General features: G+C 41.3%; 1 protein-coding gene across 1 annotated transcript in view; it reads right to left on the reverse strand.

Moving 5' to 3' along the window:
• slc17a7b (solute carrier family 17 member 7b) overlaps positions 1-14252 on the reverse strand; it is a 36686-nt gene that overhangs the window by 721 nt on the left and 21713 nt on the right. Inside the window, exons 9-12 of the mRNA XM_063221475.1 lie at positions 7529-7661; positions 4552-4662; positions 4262-4389; positions 826-895 (exon numbers count right to left, since the gene is read on the reverse strand). Of these exons, the coding sequence (XP_063077545.1) occupies positions 826-895; positions 4262-4389; positions 4552-4662; positions 7529-7661 (442 nt within the window). The remainder of the gene's footprint in view (positions 1-825; positions 896-4261; positions 4390-4551; positions 4663-7528; positions 7662-14252) is intronic.

The following is a 14252-nucleotide window of genomic DNA, read 5'->3' on the forward strand; positions in this document are numbered from 1 at the left end:
AGGTATTTTAAAGCCAATTTCCGGTCTAAACCCATTTTCGACCATTTTCAAGATACTGCGTTCTGATATTGTAGGGCAGTATAGTATGTACGTGACATCTCTGTCCTACATCAACTGTCTGACACCGCCTAAAGTCAAAAGGGTGTGATCTGTGACACCTCTGTCTGATTTACTTTGTTTACATTTCAGATATGGAGAGAATTATGCATACAAGCGTGAAAATAAAAAAAGCTAAATGTAACATTTTACCAAAAAGATGATAATCAGTCAGACTTTCTTTTCTCAAGCCCATTTAAACCAAGATATAAAACCACAACTAGAACTTCACCTATTATCTACTGTTTATTATCTTGATTTCAATGATGGCAATGCCATATTGAGTGATACTATAACTTTCAGACTGATTTTATGAGATAGGAAGGAGATACAAATGTCATTCGAATTCATAAGACAACAACCACTCATGTCGTATAAATTCTAAACAAGTTTCATTGTTTGAGACACATGACGAAAATTATAGAATGATGAAGAGGGCTATGGCAATGGCTTGTCATAGTTCTTCGTATGACCGGACTTTTAAACTGTAAAACATTGCAGCCAGTGAAATGTAAAGTAGGTTCCCCTACTGCCTTTAGTTTGTAGGTTATTTCAACTTGAGACTCAATTTAAGGCTTTCTCGAAGTTAAGGCAGCAGGGCAACTTACTTTTTTACATTTAACTGGCTGCAATGTTTTACAGTGTAGAATAACAAGTCCAATTGTGGGTAAGGGACAGACACAAGGACAGAGATGTGAATAGAATGGAAAGACAGTATGAGATACACACCATAGAAGATCACACCACCATAGTGAACAAGAGAGGCGATGAGAAAGACATACTGCCATTCTTCCCGTGTCTGAGAATGACAGTGGAAAGGAGAGGAAGGAAGGGTGAAACAAGGGGGTCGGCTTTAATTACTGGAAAACATTGAAGGTTTTTGAATGACAGCAGCTTAATCTTAACATAGGCCTACTCCAAATATTTTCCCAAAAGGTATCGCTGTTTTGCTAGTTGTCTGCTGATGTTGCATAACCTTTTGGATGTTTTGGGGAATAAATCAAAATGTTTTTTTTGAAATGTAAACAAACACCTGCCCCCATTACAATGACCAGGATCTCGGAAAAGGCTGAAGAAAAAAAAATCTCAGGTAGCCTACTGACAAGTCCAGAGTAGTGCGAACATTAGCACTTCAGCATGTTGAAATTGGCTGAAGTTATGTAAATATAAGTAAATGTACACCATATGTCACAGGCAGCCGTGGTGTAATGGTCAGGGAGTAGAACTGTGGATCACAGGGTTGCAGGCTCCAATCCCGCCCTTACCTCTGCCTTCACTTCCATCCATGGCTGAAGTGCCCTTGAGCAAGGCACCTAACCCCACATGGATCCAGGGGCTATAGCCGCTCTATAATATCTGTAAGTCGCTTTAGATAAAGAAGCGACAGCTAAGTGTAATGTAATAATAATTATATGATAATAGTAATAACAATCATGCTCGTGACTTGTGAGAGTCAGTGCACTGTGATGGGCCATCTTTTGCAAGTGTACTTTCCTAATGACAGACAGAAGAAGCTGCCATTCTACTAAATACAAAATACAAATACAAATACAACCAATACAACCAAGAAATTTCTAAAGCTAGACAATCTTTTTTCTCTGACATAATTAACAGAAATATTAATAATGCACGCGTCCTGTTTGGCACTGTGGAAAAGCTAGCAAGGCCCCCAAATCAAATGCCCTCTGAGTTCCTCTCAGTCAGCAAATGCAATGAGTTTGCATCCTTTTTCAAAGGAAAGATTGAAAAAATACGTACAAACATACTCACACATGTGCAACTGACCCAAGATTCGGACCAACTTGCTACGGTGAAGTTAAATCCTAACCTCATGAGAAATTTTAATTTAGTTGATGTGGACATTCTTAATAGAACGGTACAAAGTCTTAGCTCCTCTACATCTGACTTAGATATTCTACCAACAGCCTTCTTCAAATCCATCTTACATCTAATATCACCAGATGTACTTCAGATCATCAACACCTCACTACAAACAGGCATATTCCCAGGCTGTCTGAAAGAAGCAGTTGTGAAACCCTTACTGAAAAAGAACAACCTGGATGCACTGGTACTAAACAACTATAGGCCCATATCCAATCTACCATTCATGGGTAAAATAATAGAGAAAATTGTTTTTAACCAATTAACTGCCTTTGTAATGTCTAATAGCTATTTTGATAAGTTTCAATCAGGTTTCCGTGCCTACCACAGCACTGAAACAGCTCTTATTAAAGTTATAAATGACATAAGATTGAATTCTGATGCTGGCAAATCATCCGTCTTGGTGCTACTTGATTTAAGTGCTGCTTTCGACACAGTTAATCATTCTATACTACTACATAGACTGGAACACTGGGTTGGCTTTACGGGCATAGTGATCGACTGGTTAAAATCGTACTTAGAACAAAGAAGTTTTTTTGTCGCCATTGGAAGATATACTTCATCACCAATGTCTCTGGATTGTGGGGTCCCCCAGGGCTCCATTCTGGGACCACTACTGTTCAATCTGTATATGTTGCCACTGGGACACATTATCGAGAATAACTCCATAAATTACCATAGCTATGCGGATGATACCCAGCTCTACTTATCTATGTCCCCCAATGACTACACCCCCCTTGAATCACTCTATCATTGCATGGACCAAATTAACAAATGGATGTCTCACAATTTCCTCCAGCTGAACACAGAAAAAACTGAAGTAATTATATTTGGGAAAAGAGAGGAGAGACAAAAGATTGCTACTATCCTTGAAACGAAGGGACTGAAACCAAGGGAAACAGTTAAAAATCTTGGGGTCCTCATTGACAGTGACCTACATTTCAACAGTCACATGAAAGCTATTACTAAGTCTGCATTTTATCACATAAAAAACGTCTCTAAATTTAGGGGCCTGATGTCTAAACACGATCTGGAGAAGCTAATACATGCCTTAATTTCTAGTAAAGTTGATTACTGTAACAGTCTGTTTACTGGCCTCCCAAATAAGACCATTAAACAGCTTCAACTGGTACAAAATGCAGCTGCAAGGGTTCTTATAAAAGACAAGGAAGTTTGACCACATTACTCCAATTTTAAGATCGCTGCATTGGCTCCCAGTAAGCTACAGAATTGATTTTAAGGCAATGCTACTTGTGTTTAAATCATTAAATGGAATGGGACCCACATATCTATTGGATATGTTTCAGCTGTATGCACCGACCAGGTCACTAAGGTCAACGGAGAAGAATTTGCTGGTGATTCCAAAAGTCAAAACAAAGTGTGGAGAGGCAGTCTTTAGCTTCTATGCTTCAAAGCTTTGGAACCAGCTTCCAGATAACGTAAAAAATGCACCAACTATTGATAGCTTTAAATCTAGACTCAAGACAAGTCTGTTCTCAGATGCTTTCTTAAATTATTGAATGAAAAGACGGTAAAATAAGAGAAGACAAAACCCTGACAATTCTAGACCCTATCAGGTAAACGGAAAAAAGGAGGCCAGACTCCTCTGTCGTCGAACAGTTAAATTCTGAGGATTGAATGAAAAGACGGTAAAATAAGAGAAGACAAAACCCTGACAATTCTAGACTCTATCAGGTAAACGGAAAAAAGGAGGCCAGACTCCTCTGTCGTCGAACAGTTAAAATCTGAAGACTGCGTATGTTCTTCAAGGTTTTATGTTTATTTATGTTTTATTTTATTATTATTTTTACCTTATGTTTTATCTTAATGTTTTAAATGTTTTTTCTGACTCTAATTCATTTCCCTGTTTTCCTTTCATTTACATTTGTTAACTTTGTGAAGCACATTGAGTTGCACCTGTGTATGAAATGTACTATATAAATAAACTTGCCTTGCCTTGCCTAATGACTTGACTTGTGTGATAAATTCACTAATTAATTTGCTTAATTCATTAATTCAACCGTTACCTATTGCTCCTTTAAGGAGAGTGAAGAGGGCAGATCACTGCAAAGGCTTAGAAACAGAAGCTCTAGGCTTGAATCATATCTCACAATCACTTCATCACCTGCCATTCAAGTGTTTCATCACAAAACAGCTCATGTGAAAACCATGTGAATCATGTGAAGATCAATGGGGAAGTTGATCACAGCATTCTCACTTCAGATGTTTGAAAAAAGTCTTTCAACATGCTAAGACAGGACAGGAGCTGACAGGAGCTCCTCACCTTGTTCTTGGTCATGGCCCCCACGATAAGAGGGCACACCATGCCTGACAGGGTGCCCACACCGTTGGAGATGCCCATGAGAATACTGGCGTACCGTGGGGCGATGTCTAAATGGTTGACGTTAAACCCTGAAAATGAAAAAGTCTGCATTATTAACCTGACAACAAATCCTGTGGAAGAGAACAAATAATTGAACATATTTGTGTATTTTTACTTGCTGCAAAGCGATTCTATTGGCATAGCTCAAGTGTCTCTGACAAAACTAAGCCGTCAGTGTAATTTTCCCATACCTGATATTGCAAATCCACTGAAGCCTACTGCCAGGACCAGGAAAGATATGGCCACTCCTTTAGTATGAGAGAACCCCACCACCAAAAGAAACGTGGCTTCCAGCCCAAATCCTGTAGAATGAAGTGCACAGAAAGTGGGTTTTAGGGATGGTGTGTTAAGTTAATTCCATCTATGACATTAGTGTCAGCTAGTACCCAAGGCAATGATTGACAGCACCAAAACAGCTGTTTTCAGCTTATCTTGCCAATTTTTTTAGTTCTAGGGTATGTCATAGGCACTGTTGGGAAAGTTACTCAAAAACTGTAATGCACTACTTATTACATGTTACTGTCATTTAAAAGTAATGCCTTACATTACAACATTACTTTTTTTAAAAAGTAAGGCATTACACTACTTTTGCATTACTTTTAGTTACTTTAGCCAAAATGACTGGAAATAAGGATTTGGCAATCTACAGTGCAAATCTATGAGGTGGCATGACTTTCACCTGCCATCCACAAGTCGTTTTGGAAGCCTGCAGACTGAAAACCAACATTTTCAGGAATTGCGTCTTACCCACATACAATAAGGCCTAAGAAAAATAAAAGTTTGGTTCCGGTTGGTTGTCAGGTTTGGTCATCGTCCGGTCGGATTTTTTTTTTATTTCCAATTTTTTTTTCAATTTCTTTTTTTTATGTCCGACCCCCCAACCCCCCACATGCGCCAGATTTTGTCATAAACGTTGTTGAACAATGCCAAGGACGATAGTGGAGTTGAGGCTTGATAAGTACAGCTGAAGCTACAATGAAATATAATAAGCATTAATGAGCCAAGAGGCCTATAATATTTTATTTCAAATTGATTTATTTCAATTTTAGTGATGTTTAGTTGAACAAAAGTGAGGGGGGTGCAACGTAGGCCTACTCATCCCCCCCGCTGGATAGCCTACCCTGCCGTGTCCCTGTCTCGTGCGAATGGGATGCATCCCCTCCTTTCCTGACTAATTTGGTGGTGCTATGGCACCTCTTCAAATCGTCAAATTGTTTGTAGGCTACTGTTTTTCGACGTGGAAAGCGGTTTGGGTTTCAAGTATTGTGCATTTAACTTTATGTTCTTGGCGTCCTTATTTCCAATGGAGTCAAAGTAGTGGGCATATACCCATCTTGAAAACGAGCAAGCTGGATCTTCTGGATCGGTCATCCTTTGTCAGCCTGCCATTTCGAGAGACGAAGCGTGAAAGAGAAAGCAATGTTCTGCATGAAACTTTAAAATCTCTGCGCGGACGTAGGCTATCATAGGCAATAGTTGATCTCGTGGTGATCCGCGAACATTGTATAAAGAAAACAAAATACCCACACAAAATTTAGGTGAAAAAAATGCGTTGTAATGTGCAAGTTACTTGCATTGTAACGAGGACATATTACCGTTTTTTTCCCCTGTAATCAGTTACATTACTGCGTTACTCAAAAAGGTAATGCATTACAGTAATTAGTTACTTTTGTAACGAGTTACTCCCAACACTGGTCATAGGTACCTTTGCAAACACAGCACAGACATACACTCACAGTCCGTATTCCGAAAATCAAGATCGAGTGAGCTTTTGCCCTTCTGCTCCACAGGAGGTTTCTGTCCTCCCCGAGCTCACCTTAGGACACCTGCATTACAGTTTGACAGGCTGCCCCAGTCAAACTGCCCACCTGCCACTGTCTCCGGAGCGGACATACATTATTTATGTTTTTATTTATGTGTCAACATCTTATGCACTTACACTGTATACGGGTCAAGGACAGGTTTTTTTTTTTTTTTTGCTCAGACGTCAGGAGGCCCAAAGGCATCTAATGCCGATAAATTAATTGGTGATTGGTGGTTGATGAATATGCTTATTAGATAGTCCACTAAAAGCAAACAAACAAAAAATCAATACAATAGTGGCACTTGGCTGTCGTTGCGCCGGCCTGACGTGTGAAACGTCACTGACCCATACCCATTGAACATTTTTTTTGTAAATGAATTAAAAAATACGCTGTATAGGTTTGTAAAATCTTGAACATATTATTTGTAGATATTTTGTAAAGCAAAATGGAGTAAATAATAAAAACATTTTGCATTATAATGCTTTTTAGCCATTCATTATTATAAAGTGTTACCTTAGTTTATTTATGCCCAACATGATATATGATGCACATACACTGCATACACACATCTAATCCTCACACTAAGGTGCAGTGCAGGTATACCTGTATGATGTTACATGCTGTGATCAATGAGACAGAGACTTTAAAAGGGACAGTCACGAGTTAGTGGTTATCAGACTTGTAGCCCAAAGGTTGCCGGGTCACTCCCGAGTCCCACCAGGTTGGTGGGGGGAGTAATTAACCAGTGCTCTCCCCCATCCTCCTCCATGACTGAGGTACCCTGAGCATGGTACCATCGCACCACACTGCTCCCTTGGGGTACCATTGAGGGCTGCCCCCTTGCATGGGTGAGGCATAAATGCAAATTCGTTGTGTGCAGTGTGCGGTGAACACTTGTGTGCTGTGGAGTGCTGTGTCACGATGTCAATGGGAGTTGGAATTTCTCAGTTGGGCTTTCACTTTAAAATACAGACTACTGTTGTCTTATTTTTAAAGGTGCACTGTGCAGTTTTTTTTCCAGAATGCATGCTTCCCATTCACAAATGTTACCTTTTTCAAGAATACTTTCCATCATCATCAAATTCTAAGTATTCATTGCCACTGAGAATATTGCACTTTTCATACATGAAAAGGGATCTTCTCCATGTCCGTCATTTTAAATTTACAGATATAGACATTTAGTTGCAAAACTTACTGTACTTTGGTCATACGTAAATATTACTTATTATTTAGTAGTACATTTTCATGAAAAGCAAACACATACCTGTAGCAACATAGTTGCAATACCTACTCTGGCCACCGTCCTACACAGTGCACCTTTAAGGAATCTCAGAACTGTGTCTGATGGGAGTCGCTCACTCACCTCCACAGTTCATGAGTTTGCGGACGTTGGTGGTGGTCATGATGTTGTTCTCCCGAAGGTAGTCGGCTAGCTGGCCCCCGATGGGCACGATGATGGTCATGACCAGGTGAGGCAACGCAGACACGATACCCACCTGTCAAAAGCAGCCAGGTGAGAAACAACCCAATCCACACCACATGTATGTAAACCAGTAAGACATGAAACATAGATCATTTATTGTAGCATTGTAGAAATGTTGGTAATTGGTAGCCGCTCAGTCCAGGAAGAAGAAGAAATAAATATGAAGAAGTGGTTGCAATGAAAAGCAGATTCTCGACAAAAAGTCAAATTAAACTCCCAGTCCAAATGGTGTCATGTGTTATGAATGAAATAAAACAAGAAGGATCTCAGAAGCAGCCTCAAAAGAATAGAAGTGTGCAGCAGGCACGGCGCCAGAAAATCAGCTTTGGATGGGCCAGAATATTTTTGGGTGGCACTTCATTAGGCCTATAACATCACGTCCTCAAAACAAAACGTCTGATTTTTACTCGAATATTATATGTGCGTATATTCAGTGTTTCCTCATTGTGAAGATTCTCGGATGAAGTTATGGCGGCGGGGGTAGGGTAGCCCATTCATTAATTTCCTCCCTCACAGTCTCGTCGCATTGTCCCATCACCAAATATTGTTATTGCCCCCAAACCCCACATTTCTTTTGCAAACATGCATAGGCCTGTATGAAGATGACAATGATTAAGATCCACGCTGTGTTACTTATGTCACTTGTTTTAGGAGCTCGAAAATGCGGGTGAGACAAATGGCACTTCTCCAGTGCTTGCGCCATATAATTCTTAAAATTCGCATTACCGCTTGACACTTCCAAAAACAACGCGGAAGAAACTTAAGATAAAAAATTGAATGATATCACAAATACAAAATAATGCATTGGAAGTAGAGCCCACGTCTGCTAAGAGAAGAGAGGTCAGGAGAAAGTTTGGAGCGGTTCTTTGTAAAGAGGGAGGTCTCGGAGCGCGGAGTGGCTCCCGTAAGAGAGGCGGGCGGGGCGCATGTTGCGAACAGGGCTATGCTGGGTCAGGTGCTGCCTGTGATATCCCAAGCACCCGGCTCATGTAGGCTATGCATGCAAGAGGATGTCATTTCAACCGCAACAATGCGACGACCAGAGCACACAATCACACGTTGAACCACTCAAACACATAGCCTATGCACGCACACAACTGTTGCAGGCAGCACATTATTCCATAACCAGACACAGTTTAGCCACAGTCCATGTAGGCTGCTACCAAGCGCACCTTGAAAAATCTGAACTCTGTTTCGACAATTAAGCCATGGACATATGCTGTTGCTTTAGTCCTCTAGAGAAGAAAGAAAACCTATTTGTGTGTAGGATAGCCGATCCATGGCCACAGTAAAATACAACCCGTGAAGACAATATTAAAATATCAGCCTCACAACGGCAATAACATAGGCTAGTTAAGATCAACAACTTAGCATGTCAAACGTGCACCTTATGTGATCACGACGAGGGTCAAACGTAGGCTATTGCCAACAGACGAGGACAGCCGTCCCATGCTATATATGAAGCCAATAGAAATTCATAATAGGCTAGTCCTAGTTTGTAATCAAAGTAAATTGTTCCTTTACAACAAGTTGCCGCGGCGGGCATGAGGAATTAGCTTTCCTACCAGTCTCGACAGCTATCCATTCCATGATTTCTCGTCAGTCCAGATGCGCATACTCCTTGATGTTTTAAGTTTGCAACTGTTTTTAAAGACATTGACTTCAGTGATTTTATTTTCTGTCATCATTGACGCCAGGTTTATTATATGTAGCCTACGGTTCGGCACTCGGCATGTTCGAGTGCATGTCTGGCTCTCTAGCATTATGCTATAGAATTTGACATAAGGTAGCCTAACATTGTATCAATTGTTTCGGGGTGAACGCGCTGCGTAGCAGCAGAAAGTAGTCAACATAGCCATAGGCTGCGGGGACGGATTAATGGTTCATGTCAGGAGCATCAAAAGCAAAGCAAAACAAACGTTTTATTTCCTCTTCAGTTTTCCAGTTTTTTCGTACACTAGTAGAATATATAATACATATTGAATATATTGTTTTCCTTCAGTGAAAGATTTTAGGTTCTGGACAAAAAATGGGCGGACCCAGGACCAAATTGGGTGGGCCCAGGTCCACCCTGGCCCACCCATAACGCCGTGCCAGGTGTGCAGATCTTTAAGTAGCCTGGTCTCACAGAATTTCGTGAAATGAATGTTGCCCCTTGGTAGGCCTTGAGCCAGAACCCAAAAATTGACCTCTCGCAATCGAACGGGTGGGCAAGTTCTAATCTGTTTTTTTGACTTCTTGGACATCTCAAGTAAACATTTTGGCATGATAACCATTGCAAACGGGTAGCTTTTTGGTAGTTATCATGTGTTGAAATGGTGCACCAGTAAAATGGAAATGTGAAAATCGGTATTGTGGTTCTTTACTATTATGTAGTTTGTTGACCACACAGGGTGCTTGAATTACCTCAGGGATGCTTTCCCTTCTATTAAGACCCTACAGGGGTTGTTAGACCACACTAATAGGCCTAATAGAATCACCTCAGCAATGTGTGAATGACAAAATGTGATAAAAAGGATAACATAAGAAATCCGATTTTTTTTTTTTTTACTTTTTTACTTTTACCCCCAACAGTAAAACAACACAAAAAAACCTAATGAACAAACACATACTAACATGTGATAACCATATACTGTACATTAATATGGCATGATAACCATTGCAAAGAGGTAGTTAGTGAAAGATCATGCGTTGAAATGGTGGACCAGTAAAACGGAAATGTGAAAACTCTATTGTTGTTTTTTGTTATTATGCAGTTTGTTGACCACACAGGGTGCTTACATTTCCTCAGAGATGCTTTCCCTTCAATCAAGAGCCCAAAAAGGTTGTTAGACCGTACCAATAGACCTAATAGAATCACCTAAGCTATATGTGAATGAGAAAATGTGATAAAAATGACAACATATGAAATCGTTTTCTTTTTATTATTAAACTTGACAATGGAATACAAATCAATTAAAATATATTCTTCAAAGTTATTTTCTGGATTTTCTTTTTGATGTTCTGTCTCTCTATATTAGAATACATTTTCTCATTAATATTATAGAATGGTCACGTCTTTATTAGTGGGCAAACCAACAAAATCAGCAAGGGATCAAATACTTATTCTCCTCACTGTATGTCACCATGATGATCCTCTTCATGCTGATATACGCATGTCTTAAGTTTTTAGAGGGTTGTGCATTTTGAGCTACTTCTCAGACATTGGCAATCCTGCAGTTTACATTGATGGCTGCACTTGCAAGACATCAGTTGTAGCACTGCCTCAGGGGCTGGAGATTACCGCATTCACTGTATAGTGAGCTGGTCATTTTCATAGTTGGCCCAGCCATGGTCAAGTGTTCTTGGGATTTGAGGATGCTGCTGAAGACTTGCTCTCAAGATACCAGCCTGATAGTTGGCAAACATAGCATGCATGAGGAGGCAGTCCTCACATGGTGGAAGTTGGCTTGATTCACACTCTCCATGCTGAGTGCAGAAAAGCTGGTAACGGGTTGTATGTATGTTCTACGTATTTGTCGATGCTATGTAGAGTTGGCACCTAAATGCTTCATGAATACATCCATGGACAGCTCCAAGTCCTGTCCCAGCTTATGAAAAACTATTTGAAAGAGCTCTGAACTCATCGTGAGCTTTAAGGCTCTGAGCTTTCCACGGCCTGCACTGTCCTTTTGTGTTTTTATGATTATTTTTTATATTTACTTTACATTATTTTTCTATTGTAGACCTAGCCTCTTCCCCCTTACATTAGAAAATTCGCACTGGGTACAAGTAGTTCAAGAAAACTGTCACGCGGTATACCCTGGCTGTCATGTGGTGCACCTCAACCGGCTGGCTTTAAGGTTGTAACGCAGTCCCTCTGTTATAACCTTATTGTCACCAAATGGTAATGGCCAAGTCTTAATCGGTTACCTAAGACTTCCTGCATTGTTAGCAATGTTGTTATAATGTAGTTGAGCGTTTTCAGCCAAGAGTGAATTGGCCTGTTGCCAGGCTCATTTGCAGTAGGAGGCCATCAGAGGTAGAAAGAATACTAAAGAATGTAATTAAGTAAAAACAGTAACATACCATTACTTGGTTCAAATTCTACTCAAAGTAGAAGTAAAATTACCTCTTTAAAAGTGTGCTTGAGTAAAAGTTTAAAAAAAAAAAGTTTAAAAATGTAATTTGAGTAGAAGTTAGTTACTTTCAGTTTGTCTTTCTATCGCTTTCCTTAAATAGCACCCTTCGTGACCTCTGTCTATCTCTACACATGCCATCTTCCAAAAACCTGGCTTTGATCGTGACAACAAAATTCTGTGTGCCCTGTTGTGGCAAAGTTGCAGGCCGAGGGTCAGCTCATTGATACAACAGCCCATTACTCTGAATTTAGGGGTCTGGATTTCATTGTGTTTGGGTCTGGGACCTTCAATTTCAAAGGCGGGGAAGTCTACCAAAGGAAATAGTCTGGTGGATTTCATTTAATTCCCAGTTGAGAGATTAAATGCTGTTAAGATCTGCTGTGTTTGGACACTTTACTCCACCCTGCTGGCTGGCTGTTGTACTGCCACTGTTTTTTCTTGACAGCTCTTTGTTTTGGTTTCTCATGTGCCTTTTGTTTTCATGGGTTACCACGCCCCCTTGCCACACCTGTTTCCCCTCATGTTATTATTGAGTGCAATTAGTACTCTCTGTTGCCTATTGGATTTTGTGTTTGTTGGAGTGCTATTTAAGGCTTGTGAATCCTTAGTTCTGTGTCTGCTAATGCTCGTCCTGATTTAATCTCTGATATTCTCCTTCTGCTGTATGACCTTTACAGGAGAGGCTACTACATTTCATTCCTGTGGGTCCCAGCTCACATGGGGGTCGAGGGAAACGAGCTTGTTGACCACTGTGCCAAAGAAAGCCTAGAGAGCAACGAGGTTTCCTTGCTAGTCAGGCCTGGTCGAACCGAATTAAGGAGCAGACTTATGGAAAAAGTGTTCCAGTCATGGCAGCTCCAGTGGGACAAAGAGGTAAAGGGGAGACATTTGTATGCAATTCAGCCGTCTATAAGTACCCACTGTACAGTATCTGGAGTTAGGTCTCAGCAGGTTGTGATAACACGTCTCAGATTAGGGCATTGTGCCCTGAATTCTAATTTACACTTGATTCATAAACATCAAGATGGGCTGTGTGACGTGTGTAGAGTACCTGAGACAGTTTCCCATGTCTTAATAGTGTGTGTAAAGTATAGACAGTTTAGGCGTGTACTTTTCAGTGATCTTTCCGAACTTGGTGTTACCACTGTTTCTATCCCCGTCCTGTTACAATTGAAGGACTATAAAGTTACCACCAGTCTTCTCAAGTTTTTAAAATCCTCTGGCCTCTATGCCAGAATATGAGGCCCATATACTGTAGTGAGCTCTATTATCCCGTAGGTGGCGGCAATACGCCTGTAGGCGTCCAGTCCGCCATTAAAATCCCATAAGAAGAAGAAGAAGAAGTTCTGTGTCTGACCGTCTGACCATATCTGCCTGTTTTTTCTGATGCCTGAAGATTTCGTGAGTAACCTGAGAATCTGTTCTGGACTTTTGTTTTTTTTTCATGGACTCTGAATTGCTTGAAAACCTGTTTTTGGAAACCTCTTGGATATTTTGCACTGTGATACTGAAACCTATTTTTTGAACCTTTTTCTCCTGTATTTTTGATGCTTATGGACTAAGTACTTTGCTTCTGAAGATTGGATCTTCTGTGCCTTTTTGTTGCCTTGGATTTTTGAGACTTTTTACATTCTACTGAATTTTTTGAGTTTTGGACTGCCAGTTTCTGTTGCCCTGCTTTTGTGACTTTTCACTTGTCAAAATAAAAGACACTCAACTCTGATCTGCATTTGGGTCTCCGTCTGTAACCCTTACAGTACGGTCAGACCATGATGGACCCAGCAGATCCAGAGCACCTGAGAGCTTGCTTGGAACAACATGGCGCACTCCTTGGTCGTCAACAATCTCAGCTGGAGGCGGTTGCTGCCAGCATCAGAGACCTGGCAGCCCAGATCCAACCACTCCAGCTCTCCCACTCGGCCTCAGCAGCTGCCCAGCCTACTCAGCCTGACCAACCTGACCAGCCTGCCCAGTCTGCCGAGACCTCCTCATCTGCAAACCCTGCCCGCGAGCCACGACTACCCCCGCCAGAGAAGTACTCCGGTGAACCTGGTACCTGCCGCTCCTTCCTGTCGCAATGCACCCTCATCTTTGAGCTACAACCCGGCACCTTCCCCACCGACCGTGCAAAGGTGGCGTATGTGATCACTCAGCTGTCGGGACGAGCCAGAGAATGGGGTACTGCCACATGGGACGCAGGGTCCTCTGTCTGCGGGAAATTTGAGGAGTTTGCAGCTGAAATGAAGAGGTCTTTGATCGCTCTAAACATGGACATGAGGCCGCCCGTGAACTGCTTCACATGCACCAGGGCCGCAGGTCAGTGTCAGACTACGCTATCGACTTTCAAACCCTCGCAACTACCACTGGATGGAGCTCTGGGGCCCTGTTCGACACCTTTCTTGATGGGCTGTCAGAAGACATCAAGGATGAACTGGCTTGTCAAGACCTGCCCAAGACCTGTGAGGAACTCGTCAACAGAGCCA

Source organism: Engraulis encrasicolus, chromosome 17 (genome assembly GCF_034702125.1).
Source record: "Engraulis encrasicolus isolate BLACKSEA-1 chromosome 17, IST_EnEncr_1.0, whole genome shotgun sequence".
Lineage (NCBI taxonomy): Eukaryota > Metazoa > Chordata > Actinopteri > Clupeiformes > Engraulidae > Engraulis > Engraulis encrasicolus.